The sequence below is a fragment of the Empidonax traillii genome, unplaced genomic scaffold (assembly GCF_003031625.1).
Source record: "Empidonax traillii isolate 1590-97213 ecotype Southwest subspecies unplaced genomic scaffold, ASM303162v1 scaffold144:size1428860, whole genome shotgun sequence".
Taxonomy (NCBI): Eukaryota; Metazoa; Chordata; class Aves; order Passeriformes; family Tyrannidae; genus Empidonax; species Empidonax traillii.
The window spans coordinates 592,639-606,719 of record NW_020955337.1 but is presented as its reverse complement, the minus strand read 5'-3'; the positions used below and the strand labels follow the sequence as shown (position 1 = coordinate 606,719).

At 44.2% G+C, this 14,081-nt stretch overlaps 1 protein-coding gene across 1 annotated transcript in view; it reads left to right on the top strand.

The window, feature by feature from the left end:
• Positions 1–3,393: 3,393 nt before the first annotated feature.
• CDS1 (CDP-diacylglycerol synthase 1) overlaps positions 3,394–14,081 on the top strand; it is a 33,211-nt gene continuing 22,523 nt past the window's right edge. Inside the window, exons 1-2 of the mRNA XM_027884403.1 lie at positions 3,394–3,483; positions 11,870–11,997. Coding sequence (XP_027740204.1) covers positions 3,394–3,483; positions 11,870–11,997 — 218 coding nt within the window. The remainder of the gene's footprint in view (positions 3,484–11,869; positions 11,998–14,081) is intronic.

The window sequence follows — 14,081 nt, the reverse complement described above, 5'->3', positions numbered from 1 at the left end:
TGAAGGGCAGGGGGAAGCATGGCCAGGGCAGGTGATGTGTCTTAACTTTGGACAGCTGGGGGAGGTGCAAGGATGTGCTTGTTAGGGGCTTTCCTGCACAGATAATGTTGTGTAGGTAGCTGAGATCTGGGTTGTTTACTGGCAGCTATGAGCCACTAAATTCATGTGGGAATACAGGGAGAAAGCAAAGGCAAGACAGAGCAGCAAAAACCTCCGAGGTCTCACACATCAAGATACTGAAATCTATCCAAGAGGGGTGATCATATTTGCATATCAGAAAAGTCAGTGGCTGACATGCTGATACTTTTGTCCACAGAGAACGTGGAGGTTTCTGCCATACGTTGTGAAACCACATAGGGTCACAACACTTGGAGAAGTGATATTACATTCCAGACAGTGTAGTTACTTGCCCCAAAGGAACCTGAGTAACAGGGTGTTGACTTGGAAAATTCCCATCCGACCAGTCTAACCAGCTGCGACTCAAGAGATGTACTGGGCTCCCATGACTGCAAGGTGCTGCAGCTGAGAAGCATGACAACCACACTCCCATGATCTGCTTTATCCCTAAGCCCCCTGCCCCGCAGCTCTTCTGGGAGCCCCCTGCCTCTTTCCTCTGAGAGGCTTTAAAAACTTTGCTGTGATACAGCTACTTTTGCTGTCCCTCCTCACATTTCTGAGCACTCCGTGGGTGACAGCAGCAGGAGCACCTGGCCAGGAGAGAGAAGGAATGAAACTAAGGATGGATTCTCACCTGATCCTGCTGGGGCCTGGTCCTTGTTTTTTATTCTCTTTCTCCCAGTGGCCCTGCCCAGAAGATTACTCACTCCCTCACCCCACTGTCACCAGTTGTGCATTGCTTGCTGCCTTTATTATTCCCGAAATGCAGTGACTCATCTTCTTGCACTTGCCTTGCCTCTGCTCATTAATATGTTTTGAGTACTTCACCTTTTCCTTCTTTGCCATTATTGTTGCTTTCTTCCATCAAATAATTTGCTAAACAATTATTTTTTCTTCTGAGCTTTTCTAGATTAATTCTTCTCCCCTTCACTGTTTAGGTTAAGGACAGAGCAAAGATGTAGGAGAAATGGAGGTTCTTACTATTCTTCTGGATGGGATGTAAAGATATACTTAATGGTCTTTATGCAGGTATTGAAGCATTGTCTCTGTCCTGTCAACCACAGAAAGGTCTTTTCTGTGACAAAAGCATAGCACCTAATCATTCTCAGCCCTGTATTTTTCAGGCCAGGTTTACCAGGAAGGGCTATAACAAGGCACAGACTTCTTCATCTAGACTCAGCTGCTCCATGGTGAATGTAGCTCAGTTGGGGTCCATCCTAACCCAGACTACTGACCCCTGTGTGGGACCTGCATGCCAGGGGAAATAGCCTGGATGTCTGCTCCACATGTGCTGCAGCCACCATGAGTGGCAAAGCTGCAGAGACCAGACTTCTTATTTTCTCCGCGTGGAGAAAATAAATGTTTATGCTTTCCCATATTTATACCTCCTCCCATTTGCAGGGCCAACAAGGTAAATGCACATTTTTCACTTGAAGTAAGGGAAACTGGTTTCTTCTGAGAGCTTTGCAGGGGGAACACTTGCAAGAGAAAACTCAATAGCAGAAACATACTGGAAGAGGAGAGAGTGGAAAGAACAGCTCATTATCCTCTGGGGTCTGCTGTGCTGATCCTGTATGATTTAGGTTTCTTACCTGCTGGAGAACTGTTTCCCACCCTCTCCCATTCAGAAGAAGAAGAGCTGAGTTTTTCCAACAAAATTTACCCCTATATTATTTCAGTTGTGGAGAAATTCATTAAATTTATACTTAGCAAGAGTGAAGTGCTGGAGAGTCCAGGCCATGTGGTCGTATCGTTGAACAGCAGTGGGCTGCCACTGCCACCTTTGTCCATAATGGACCCAAAGTCAAAAACTGTTGTCTGGCCTGATGTTCTGTCTGTGCTTTACCTCGTGCTGGAGAAGCCCTTCTCTTAGCACACCAGCTTTTTGCACATGCTTGGGGATGCTGCAGGCATGTTACCTCCTGAGATTGTCAGCAGTGCACAGGTAAAACCTTTCACAGAAGTGGCTGTTCTTGCTGAATACCAGAGGGTCCACATTTTTTGGCAGCAAGATTGTAGTCAGTTTACCAGTGCCATAATCCATGTCCATTCACAGCATCTCACTCTAACTTCCTGAACCATGACATTTACACCCAAAACATGCCAAGCATACCTTTGGAGGGACATAACAATAATGTTGTTTATGTAATGAAGTAAACCCAATCAAGCTCGGTGAAACCAGTCACCATATGGATAATGTAGGTGACAGCAGGAGCTAGACACTGCCTTGGAAGAGATGCTGATCCTGTGTTTGCAGGCATAGTAAGCCAGTGTGTGGACACTGAAGTGACATCTAGACTAAGTGTCTTCATCGGAATACTCCAGGGCAGACAGCTGTTGCCATGGTCAAGCAGAGAGTAGGCACAGGCACTGTAACAGGGCTGCTGCAGGAATTCAGCACACATAACTGGCCTCGCAGGACGTTTGTCTTGATTCTGAGCTCGTAGGCAGGTGTGTTTAGTTGCTGTAAGGGTCGGTGGCACCACACTCGGCAAGGGTGCTTGGCACGGTGGGACAGGGACAAGCCAAACACCGCACCTGCCTTTATAAATGGGCACAGAGCAGGTGGGCACGAGCATCCCTAAAGGAAGCAAAGCACTCCACAGACGCCCAGAGATGCCTGGCTCTGGCTGCAGCACGGGCGTCCAAGGAGCTGACACCAAGGCTCCGGGGAGATTCCTGCCGCGGTCTCCCAGGGGATTCCACCGACGCACCAGACTGCAGGCACGCAGCGCGACCGCGGCCATTCCGGCTGTCAGAAAGGAACTACCTGGAGCTCCACGCCCGCGGGGCAGGTGGGGGGGTTTGCGGGCGCCCACCATCGCGACCACCCTGCCCTTGGCTCACGGGACGCCCCGGCAGGGCACCGAGCCCGGAGCTGCAGCGGGCCCGGCCGGCCCCCGCCCGCCCCGGGGCGGTGCCAGCAGCGGGGGCGGAGCGCCGGGCTCACCTGGGCCACAGCGCCCCGCCCGCTCCGCTCCGCCCCAGCCGCTGCCGCCGCTGCCGAGGGGACGCGGCGCTTCTCCGCTCCCGGGCCGCCGGCTCCGGCCGCGCCCCCGAAGCCGCGGCGGCGTCCGCAGCTGGAGCACCGCCTCCCCGGCGGTGGGGACAGCGCCGGGCTCCGAGCAGGAGGAGAAGGAGGAGGACAAGGAGGAGGCGGACGAGGCGGCGGCGGCGAGCGGGCTTCGCTGCGCGGCCTCAGCGCCCTCCCTGTCCCGACCGCGGCCCCGCCTGCGCCCGCTCCCCGCCGGGTGGGCGCTGCGCTCCCGCGGCGAGATGTCGGCGCGGCGGCGGCGGAGGGCGACTGCCCAGGAGCAGGAGGAGGAGGAAGAAGAGGAGGAGGAGGAGGAGGCGGGTAGCGACAAGGTGAGGACGCACGGAGGGAGGGCGGCACTGGCGGCTTTTGGGGCAGCGGGGCGGCGCTGCCTCCCCTCAGCGGGCCCGGACCGCGCTGCGCCCCCGGCCCCGGCACAAGGGACTCTGCCCGCTGCCGGCCCGGCTACAGCACTGCCGCGCTCCGGGCAAGGGGCGGAGTGCCAAGGGGCCGCAAGGTTGGGGCCCACGCGTGTTCTCACACGCTGCCGTCCCCCCGCTGAAATGGCAGCGTCCGCGCTCTCTCTGGGCCCGCAGCGGAAAGCTCAGCGCCTCTGAGCTGCCGGGATGCATGTCGTAGTTCACCCCATGGAAAAGGACCTGATGTTGTGGTGGGACCCCAGCCGGCGGCTGAGCTCACACCCCCACACTGCCTCCCGCCCGGTGGAATGGGGAGGAGAGTCGGAGGAAAAAAGGTAAAACCTCTGGGTTGAGATAAGAACAGTTCACTAATTGGGGAAAAAAAATAGTGAAAAGGAAGACAACAAAAAGACATATAAACCCCAAGAAAGTGCGAGTGATGTACGATGCAGTTGCTCACCACCTGCTCACTGATGCCCACCCCAACAGCGAGAAGAGATCAGCCTCTCTCAGCCAATTCCCCAAATATGCTGGGTATGACACTTTATGGTAGAGCCTTTGGCCAGTTCAGATCAACTGTTCTGGCCGTGCTCCCTTCTGCTTTTTTGTCCACCTCCTCACTGGCAGAGCATGGGATACTGAAAAGTCCTTGACGTGGGGTAAGCACTGCTCAGCAACAGCCAACACATCAGTGTGTTATCAACATTATTCTCCTGTTAAATCCAAAACACAGCACTGTACCTACCAACTAGTAGGGAGAAAATTAACTCTATCCCAGATGAAAGCAGAATGCTGGACCAGGAAAAGAACACACTTCAGTGTGGCTGGGCTGGTACAGTAGCACAGAAACTAACACAGACTGTTGATCTACTCAAGTTAAAGGCTGTGTCAGCGTTTCCCCAGCAACTGTTTCTGTTTTATGGCCTTTTAAGTGATAGGCTTTCACCTCTGGCCTGGAAAGGACTTACAGTATGGCATTTCTGCTAAGGCCAGAGGTTTTTGAAATACTAAGTCTATGCATCAGGTTCAGTACAGTGGCAAAACAGCCACAGTGCTATTCTTTTGTTTGCTGTGCAGTTAAGGCTTATCTCTACAAAAGCTAAGCACATCACCACATCACAGTTGCTAATTGTTTGAACAAAATGAAAGAGAAGGTCTCGATTTGGTAACTGGAATTCAAGAACAAAAAAAGCTCTCTGCTAAATTAAGGTAGCAATACATGGTGTGTTTACTTCAATCAGTAACCGTTTAAACCTTCGTGGATGTCGATGTTGCAGAGTGTGCAGTCTGCCTTAGGCGTTGGGACGAGGAACTGGAAAGTGAAACTCAGTAGTTTTTATTTTGTGCTTTGGTTGCTTTTAACTCAAAGCCAATGAATTTGAAAATTTGTAGTGCTATGCTGCACTGAGGGCTGTGATCACATAAGGTAACATTTAGACTATAGCTGTGCTGAGACTATTTCTCTGTAGATGAGAATTAACTTTTACACATCATTTCTTGTAGAGATGTCCTCAAAAAGCTCTTTTTTTTTTTTTTTTTTTTTTTTTTTTTTTTTTTTTTTTTTTTTTTTTTTTTTTTTTTTGTGGAGCTGTTCAGGTTTGCTTTATTTTGCAGGCTAAGTTAATTTCTGACGTGCGCAGTGAGCTGCCTTCAAAGAATTCTCACCGTTCAAAGCTTCTGCTCTCTGGATCTCAAAACAGCGCCCCTAAAACTTGCTAATCTTATTCTTGATTTACCTCTGCTGATTTTCAGAGAGGAAAATGCTGTTCTTGCCTATAGACCTCCAGGGCTTTGATTGTAGCAAAGTAGCACAGTCTAGTGTTTCATCCAGTTTTGGAATGATGTTGAACAGAAAGGACTCTGGTGCTGTGTATGCAGTTAAGATGTTGGATACAGGAGATGCATTTCAGTGTGCATGCATTTATGTTGATCTCTTGAACAAAAGGTGTGGAAAACCGTTTCCACTGCACAGAAGACTTTGGGAGGGATTACTTGGGGGACCCTTGGTGTTCCCACTAGAGTAGTTCAGCCTATCTGCAATGTACACAGCGTCATGGCTCACAAATGACAGTAAGGATTGACTGTACATATTAAGCTGTCCTTAGTGCCATTGGTAACTGTAGGGATAAACCAGTATTCTGTACTGCTTCTCATCAGTGGGTCACAGTTGGGACTCTGTTTTGAATATGAGCCCACAGGTAATGGCTGTTGTAAATGATTTGTTAAGAAGCATCTGGCCATCTGAATTCACAGATGTCACATTATACAGCTTCTTAGATGGTTATCTCTTGCCTGGCCTTTACAACAAGTGGATACCTTACTATGGTGTGACTATTTTGAGCTGACCTATTTGGGATGGTAATTGCATATTTGGACTCAAAACTGGTTCTTTGCTTCATAACTATTCAGGATTGCCACGATGCAGTGGGTTTACATTGCTTTCTAGTATTCAGCTCACAAATATCACCCTCTTCCTCACTTGTAATGAAGGAGAAAACTTGTTTGTCTCTGTTCATATGGTGTGTGCCCTGTGCTGCTTCTGCTCTTGTGTTCCAATTCAGATTTCCAGATATATAAAGGCAACATGCTTTAAAGCACCTTGTTGGCCTAAGTGGAGAAGTCCTTTTTGTTTGCTGAAGAACTACAGAAACACTAAATATTTCTGGAGGGTTTTCTATATTCTACTTTTAGTCCTATTTTCAGTATGGTATCTGGTACTTTTCATGTTACACTTACTATGTCTGTAGATGCCCTTGGTTAATTTTCTTCAAGTTCCCAAGCTCTGCAAGTCTGAGGTGCTTATTGAGCTGATGATATTTTTCCAAATTCCCATGAACATACCTTTGCCTTGTAGGGCTTTGCAGCTTCATAGGTTAGTTGTTTCTTTATGTTGTACTGTGGCAGTTGTTTTCTTGTTGTTGTTTGTTGGTTTGTTTTTAGTTGTCACTGTCTCACTTCCTGCTGCTTGCCCTGGGTGCTCTTTTCCTACACATCTGGTCAAAGGTCCTTCATAAATAGTTTGCAGCCCTTGAGAACCAGAGGAATGACTTGGCATTCAAATACTTAGTATGTTTAAATCAGTTAAAGTTTTACATATTGAAGTGTGTGTGTTCATGCTTCTTTTAAAATTTGAGTTGTTTGCATGCATTCTTCACTAGAGAGCAAGTGACACTTCTTTCAAATGCTTCCAAAAAATTAGTGTAAACTTGGAAGTAACCACACAGTTATTCTTCTTTGTACTGTACAGAGCTGTCAGAGTAGGACAGGGAGGGGGAAGTAGAATCTTATTGCTTTACTTACTGTGGGAACAAGTGCCTGTGTGCCTAGAGTCGTTGTTAATTATTTGTAGGTTCAACAAGACTGGAATCACTGACCACTGTTTCTGCTGTGGTATTTTGAAAGAGCTGTTTCTGTTCCGTGGGACAGCCCTCCCTGGGAACCGATTGCTGGATAAGTTGCTCAGACCTATGAGGCTTAGGGTGAGACTTGGATCTTTGATGTCCAAAATGTTGCAAATCTGCTGGGAGATAAATGAAATTCCTGGTGGCAATATGGGTTATGGTGGATTTATCTGTCTGTCATGGATCACTTAGTCACTTCATTTGACTTACTTCTTTCAGAATATCCAGAAAATGGATCAGTTTAATTTTCATGGAGAAGTCTGACCTCCATGCTGTCTGCTATAATAATGGTAATAATAAGGACAGACTATTTCCAAACCTCTGTTTTCTTGGAAATGGTGGTGAATTGGGACTAATGCAGAGAGTAAAGGGTCTGTAGGTTTCAGTCTTTGATTCAGTATATGCAGGTCTCTCACATGTGTTTCTGCTTGTGTCAGGCTTTCACAGTTTGGAAAAAAAGGTTTAGTTATTCAGGATCTTCTGATACTTTGGTATCTTGACTTTAGAGGAAGGTATCAAGTTATATCTAATTAAATACGCTCCAATGTGTTCTAACTGAACTGTTGACTTCACTGTAAAACTTGTGGGAGAGATTGCAGAAAGGTCAAAGATGGAGGAGAAAACTAAGTAAAATTACACAGACTTATAAAATGGCAATAACTAAATTCTTTTGCTTGCTAACTTTTTCACATAAGTTGTTGGACGATGTCTTAATTTTCTCAGTTAAGCTTCATGGAGATGCCACATTCTCCAAGAAAAATGTATTTGTTTTTGTCTGCTTGGGAATTCCTTGTTGTGTCCTGGAAGAAATGCAGTGCAAGGGAAACGCTGCAAGTGCCTTTGTAACTAGAATAATCCTGGTGCGTGGGTCCCTTGGCACGTGTTAATTGTAGTGGAGGGCATGTGGTACACAACAGTAATTCAGAGGCTTATGGCCTTTTAAGTGATGAAAGATTGACATGTCTATTTTTTTTATGCATGACACATGGCTGTATTTTGTGAGCTGTTGTGAAATAGCCAGCAAGCAGAAATCCACATGGAAGCTTAATTTGTGGCAAGATGTCACATGTTCTGAATTCCTGTTGTGGAGGCTCAGGCTCTTGACTGGTTGAGTTCCTCCTTTGTGTTGCCAAGCATTTGTGGCCTCGTACAGAAGATTTAGCTTAAGGTTGAAAGTCTTGTCTTTTCAGAGTACAAAAATGAAGACAAATCAAAGTCCTACAACTAAATAAGTCTTTGTCTCAGGGTACTTTGGAAATGAGGAAAACTGATGAGCATTGTAGTGTGTCAGATAGGCATGTTTGTTATGTGCCGAGCTCTTCGTGGTGTGTGGATAACTGTCACGTTGCCCTCCTTCCCTGTTCTTGTTAGTCCTGCATCATCTCAGTCTTGTTGGACTCGTATTCTGTGAGCTGATCAGATAGGTTCTCTTGAAGGAACATGTGCCTTCAAATGAAGAGAAGCAAGGCAGTGGTATTGTTGCAACATCTGCCCATTACAGACACTTCAGATGTGAATCAAGCAGACAGGAGTGGCACACTTTCTGCAAATAGAAGGCTCTGACACCTGCAGTTTGAAAACTCTAGGAAAAAATAAAAACAGGTTGGATAAAACATTTAATTTGGAGTTGGGGTTGAAAGGTGTCTTAGTCACTTAGGACAGTACAACCTCTGATGTTTTCAATTAACCTTTGAAAACCTTGTAAATACCCGCTCACAGCATGAAACCCATGGAATTTCCCATGGACCTTCACAGGTCCTTGATGTGACTGTGTATTCAGCTTGGCCAGATCTCAAACCTGAAGAGCAGGCGAACGAAGGGGTGCTTGGATTTGTACTGAACTTCAAAACTGCTTCTACAAGGTCAAGCTGCAGTAGCAAGACTCTTGATTATTTTTTTTTTTTTTGAGTGCTTTGATAATGATTAACTTAGTGTTCCCTTCCATAATGATTGTTATTATTTGTGGTTATAAACTGGAACGCTTATAATCAATCAGGTAAAATAGTTTAGAAAACAATTAGCAAGAAATTCTTGTCCCCCAGTGATGGGGTTCTCTAAGTGCTTAATGACGCAGAAGACAATGAACTAGCTTTTAGTGACAAACTTCCTTTTTGGCTTCTGACTTTGCAAATGAAATGCCTTATTCAGGAAATTGTTGTGGCAGTGATAGGAGTTGACTGGAAAATAAAGTGTTTAAGGTAATTTTTGAGGTATATTACAAAGGGAAGTTGAGATAGCTGAGGTGTTGATTCCCACTGGTTATTGTAGCAATGTAAGACTAAAAATACACCCCAAGTTCTGTGCAACTTGCAGGTTGCACCTGCTAAGCTCTCAGTAGCAGCAGGATGAGGCAGGAACTACTGAAAAACACATTGGACAAACAGACTCCTTCTTCAGGGTGTTTAGATACTCTGAAAAATGCCATGCACCTGTGCATTCAGGTGTTGGAAATAGCAAATTTAAAACACTGCTTATAATGAGGTGCATAACTGTTCGTTGTGTGTTAAAAATCAGAGGGATAAAACTAAGTTTGAAATTTTTTTTAAATTGTTTAAATACCCAGTGGAGTATGGAAATACTCTCTGAAATACCAAAATAGAACAAAAAACTTTGAGGGTATTAGTTCTGAGTGCTTAAAAGAGAGAACGTCTCTGCTGTCTGCGAGCAGGGATTAATATTAAAGACGCTAAGTCATGGTTTTAAGGCCAGGATTACTGCCTGTCATCTGTGCAGTGAGTCTGTCTCCTAGAACTGTATAGATAGCTTGCTGCATTCCAGTGCAGGTCACAGGAGTTAGAACAGGGTTTTGGGAGAGAGCTGTGATTCCCCCTAATTGCATCTACAGTTGATTTCCCAAGTTATGGTACAACATTATGAGAAACAACTTTAAATAAAAGGTGGCAGTCACAGTTATTATTTATTTATTTGTTTGTTTGCTTTTTTTTTCTTTCTGAAGTCTGGACCACAGCTTATTTGCTCTTTTTATTTATAGTACTTATAGATAGTGTCTGTCTAATAATTATTCAGCTTTGGGGTTTTCAGGAATAGGGAAGCATTGGTCATGTTTGTTAGAGAAGAAATGGTGTAAAATCGAGAGTTTCATCTTAAGCACGTGTGGTACATCAAGGGAATGAGAAAAACCCAGGCCTAACATTTTAGAAAAGGATATTCTTCCTGTTGTTACCCCTTTTTCTTGTGCGTGTGCATAGTGCCGGCTCACTCTCTCATGTTCTAAAAGGTTAAACCCACTTTTTTAAGTGGACAGGGTGGTGTTTTCCCTCGCATCAGTGTCCCCGGAGAGCCTCGGGAGGGTCCGTGGTCGGAGCCGGCTGCAGCACCCTGGTCAGCTCCTCGCCCCCGGCCCCTCCACGGCCGGCTCTGCCCAGCCCCTGGGTGTGGGCTCGGCCTTTGGATTTGGGCGGCCGGCTTTGAAAAGCCTTATCTTCTCTGAGTTGATTGAAGAGCCCAGTCACTGAGACGGAGGTTGTACTGAGGTGTAGCTTCCTGGAAAAGGCGATGGCGTGTAAACTGAGTAACCGTGCGATCCGTGACTGGGATCCACGTTGTCTTAATTCTGCCGTGTCTTATGGAGGATAAGAGAGGGAGGATATGCCTCTGCTGGCTTCCAAAGTGACAAAAATACTCAGAACAAGGGAAGAAAAGAATAATGTTGAAAGAAAAGTAGGGGGGAAAAGTGGAAGTTTCTAATTCATGGAAATAGATTTAGGGAAAAGAACCGAGATGAGGAAGTTGGAAAGAGAGGGAGACAGAGAAATAGTATACAGTGGTTGAAGAGAAACTTTTCAAGCACGGTTACTTAACAGTTCCAAGAACTATTAAGAACTGAACCTGAGGCGGCAGGGCAGGCTGGAAGCTGTTTGGGATTGTAAGGAGGTGAGGCAAGTCAGGGAGGTCAGGAGGAAGTTCATGTCTCAGGAGAGCTAGACACTGAACTGGAGAGTGCTCTCTGCATTACTGCTGTGCCAGGGCTGAGTGCAGCTTTCCAGCTCCCTGGAGTTGTGGCGTTTGCAACATTACAGTGAGTGAAGTCACCCTCAGTGTTGGCTTCAGCTGAGGGAAAAACAGTCCTGACAGTCTGCTCTGAGAGTTGGTGACAATTTGTACTTTGTCACCAAAATATGTACTGCCTGTTTTGCATTTGGGTTAGACACGCAGTTTGTCTAGCTGATGTCTTCCCCGACAGTTGTTAGTGAATACTGAAGAAACAATTGCAGTGCTGCAGTCATACAGAAAATTTTTCAGTAATACTGGGCCCATGAGACACTTGGTCACTTCTCAAGTTGTGTTTGGATTATTCTTTTCAAGCCTGGGGGCTCAAGTCCTAACAGGTATGAGACTGTGCCAGTAAGCCCTTCTCATAGTACAAAGGGATTGTTTCTTCATGCATTACATTTCCTGGTGGTTTGTTTGTATGCTTGTTTTTTTCTTAATGTGGCATTAAACCACCAGAAGACCCTTCTCCTTATTCCATAAAAGGTTAGTTTGAGATGTAGGTGAGGCAATACATTAGAGGATTGGGATTTCTGTTAAACTTGTTTCTTCTATGTTAGCTGTAGTACTTCCAGAAACATATATCCTTGAAAAAGTGATGCCTAGAATGTGGTTTCTTGAGCACAGCAGGTAGAGTCACATCATCTGAGTACAGGCCTTCTTTTATACGTTTATTGGCATACATTTGTCTCCTACAACATTTGCAGTTTCACTAGTACTCCACTGTTGTCTTTTAGAAGGTAATGCAGATATTATCAGTTCCTGAAGTAATGTTTATGACTCTTAATACTGTTTTCTGACACAATAGCTAATAATCTGTAATGTCATGTTAGGGTTTTGGATTTTTAATTTTTTTTTTTTTTTTTTTTTTTTTTTAATGGTGCTAGGAAGTTGATTTGGAAGAAAGACTTTGCGAGTTGGACCTTAGAAGTGACTCAGATGTTCCTGATGTTCCTCCACCAACAGACAGCACTCCAGAAATCCTCAAGAGAGCTTTGTCAGGCTTATCCGCCAGGTACAGTAAAAACAAAGAGCTCTCAAATTTAATAGCCGGTGGCTAAAATTCTTACAGATTATGTTGCAGTTTTAATTCTTACAAATTGTACTGCAGTTTTAAACTTCATACAATAGACATGAAAGCTCAAGGATAAATTTTTAGTGGATATGATTGATTCATTCATGCTGCAATGGTCCTTTCACTGTAATATTTTTTGCATGTAGATGTATATTGCCCACTACATACATTTCTAAGTAAACACAGTTTACATAAACATGTGCCATTGCTTAGTCTGAGCATTGCAATAAAATAGACTAAAGAATAGTCACTGGGATTGAATTACAGAATAATTATTTCTGGGTGTTATAATAAACTGATTTCCCACATCCAAGGTTAAAAGAGGGTGTTTGTATTTGTGTATAAATGAAAAGATGTGTACATTCTCAAGGTGAGGTTTGCTAGATTTTTCTAACATTTCCACTTCTAGGTAATTTTCTTTGCAGCTAAATACAACATAACTTCTATTTCCATTCTTTTTAAAGCAATGTTTAATTTTTTTCTGCTGTTTCTTTTAAAACCAACCTCACAGAAGCTTAATGGCTAGGAAGTGTGGGGGAATGTGTGCGGATATAGATAGACAGATAACAGACCTGCATATTCATGAAGGCTATTGGATAGAGTTCCTAGTATATTTTTTTTAATACAGTCCCTTTACAACACTTAATCAGTCAAACCATTTTGGAGCTTGCAAGCTGCATTATGTTTTTTTCACTAATGCAATGAAAGAGCATTTATGTGATAGATCACATGCCAAAAAACTACCACCTAGTGAAACGAATGTGTGTATCATATATACCTTATGCTCAACAAACAAAGCAATATACAGTGTATGTTTCAGATGCAAGCTGGGTCTTGCAAGAGTCAGAAGAAGTCTCTCCAATCCACACTATGATTAAAAATTTCCAAGTCCTTGTGAAAAAATTTGATCTCCAGTAGATATCTCCAATAGCAGTGTGAAATGATAGGGTTTTTTGCCTTGCTCCTTTTCTAATCTGTTGTCTGTTTCAGTTGTGATGTCTGTGAGCTATAAACAGATGTAATGTTTCAGGTTTCAAAAAGCATGTTTCTAAACTGCAGTAGTTGTGAGCAGAATGTGATGTTCTCTATTACCATCACACTGCAAGGAATGTCTAGTTTCAGAGTTCCCTCATCATGTTAATAGTTGTGGAAGTCTCCAAATCAGACTTGTTCCAAAGGGCACGGTCATACCTCAAAACCTGCAACTAAGAGGGGCACATGAAACCTTTCCTGTTTCACATGCTTGAAATTCTTTATTGGAGTGTTTGCACAAAGGTGTACAAAGGTGCTTTGAGTGAAAAATTAATTTCTCAGTGCTTTATGAATGTTAGATTTAAAATTCTCTGCTGCCTTAGTAGCTAGCAGACCCACCAGAGCTGTTATCATCATGTGCAGTGAGTGAGTTGCACTGTAACTCTCAGAAATACGGTTTTTCTTTGTATTTGAACTTTAAAGGAAATAGTATTTGTAACTTTCTAGCAGAGAGAATAAAATAAACTTTTCAGGTGGCTTCCTAGATTCTGGAGCTTGTCGTACTGAAGCTGTCTTTCCAGTGCTGCACTTGTCAATACCCTCAGCATACTGTGTGGTATTTTAACATTATTCTTAAAGGAAACTGAATTCTTCTACAGGACTTTTGCTCATTATGGGTATGTCTCTAGGAGAAAGCTGCTACTGTGTAGCCCACATCATAGAGCAACAAAAAACATGTTTTGATGAAGCCTGTCGTGCCTCAGTTCTGATACTTAAGGCAAATCCAATTAGTGGCTGTAGCTGACATTAACTTGCCACTGAGTAACACCCTTGAAAATCAGTTTAATAAAGTTGAATTTTACATTAGACCTGGACTGTGATGCAAAACTAACATTATCCCCTGCATCAGGTGTATCTCCTGATGCAGCAAGGAAGCATAAGACTGATACAAAGTGAAATATCAGTAAGAATTTTTTTAGGCCATAGTAGGGGGCTTTGTGTTTAGCAGTAACCTGTGATTAGTTGGTTCAGTGTACATTTAGAGGAGGTGG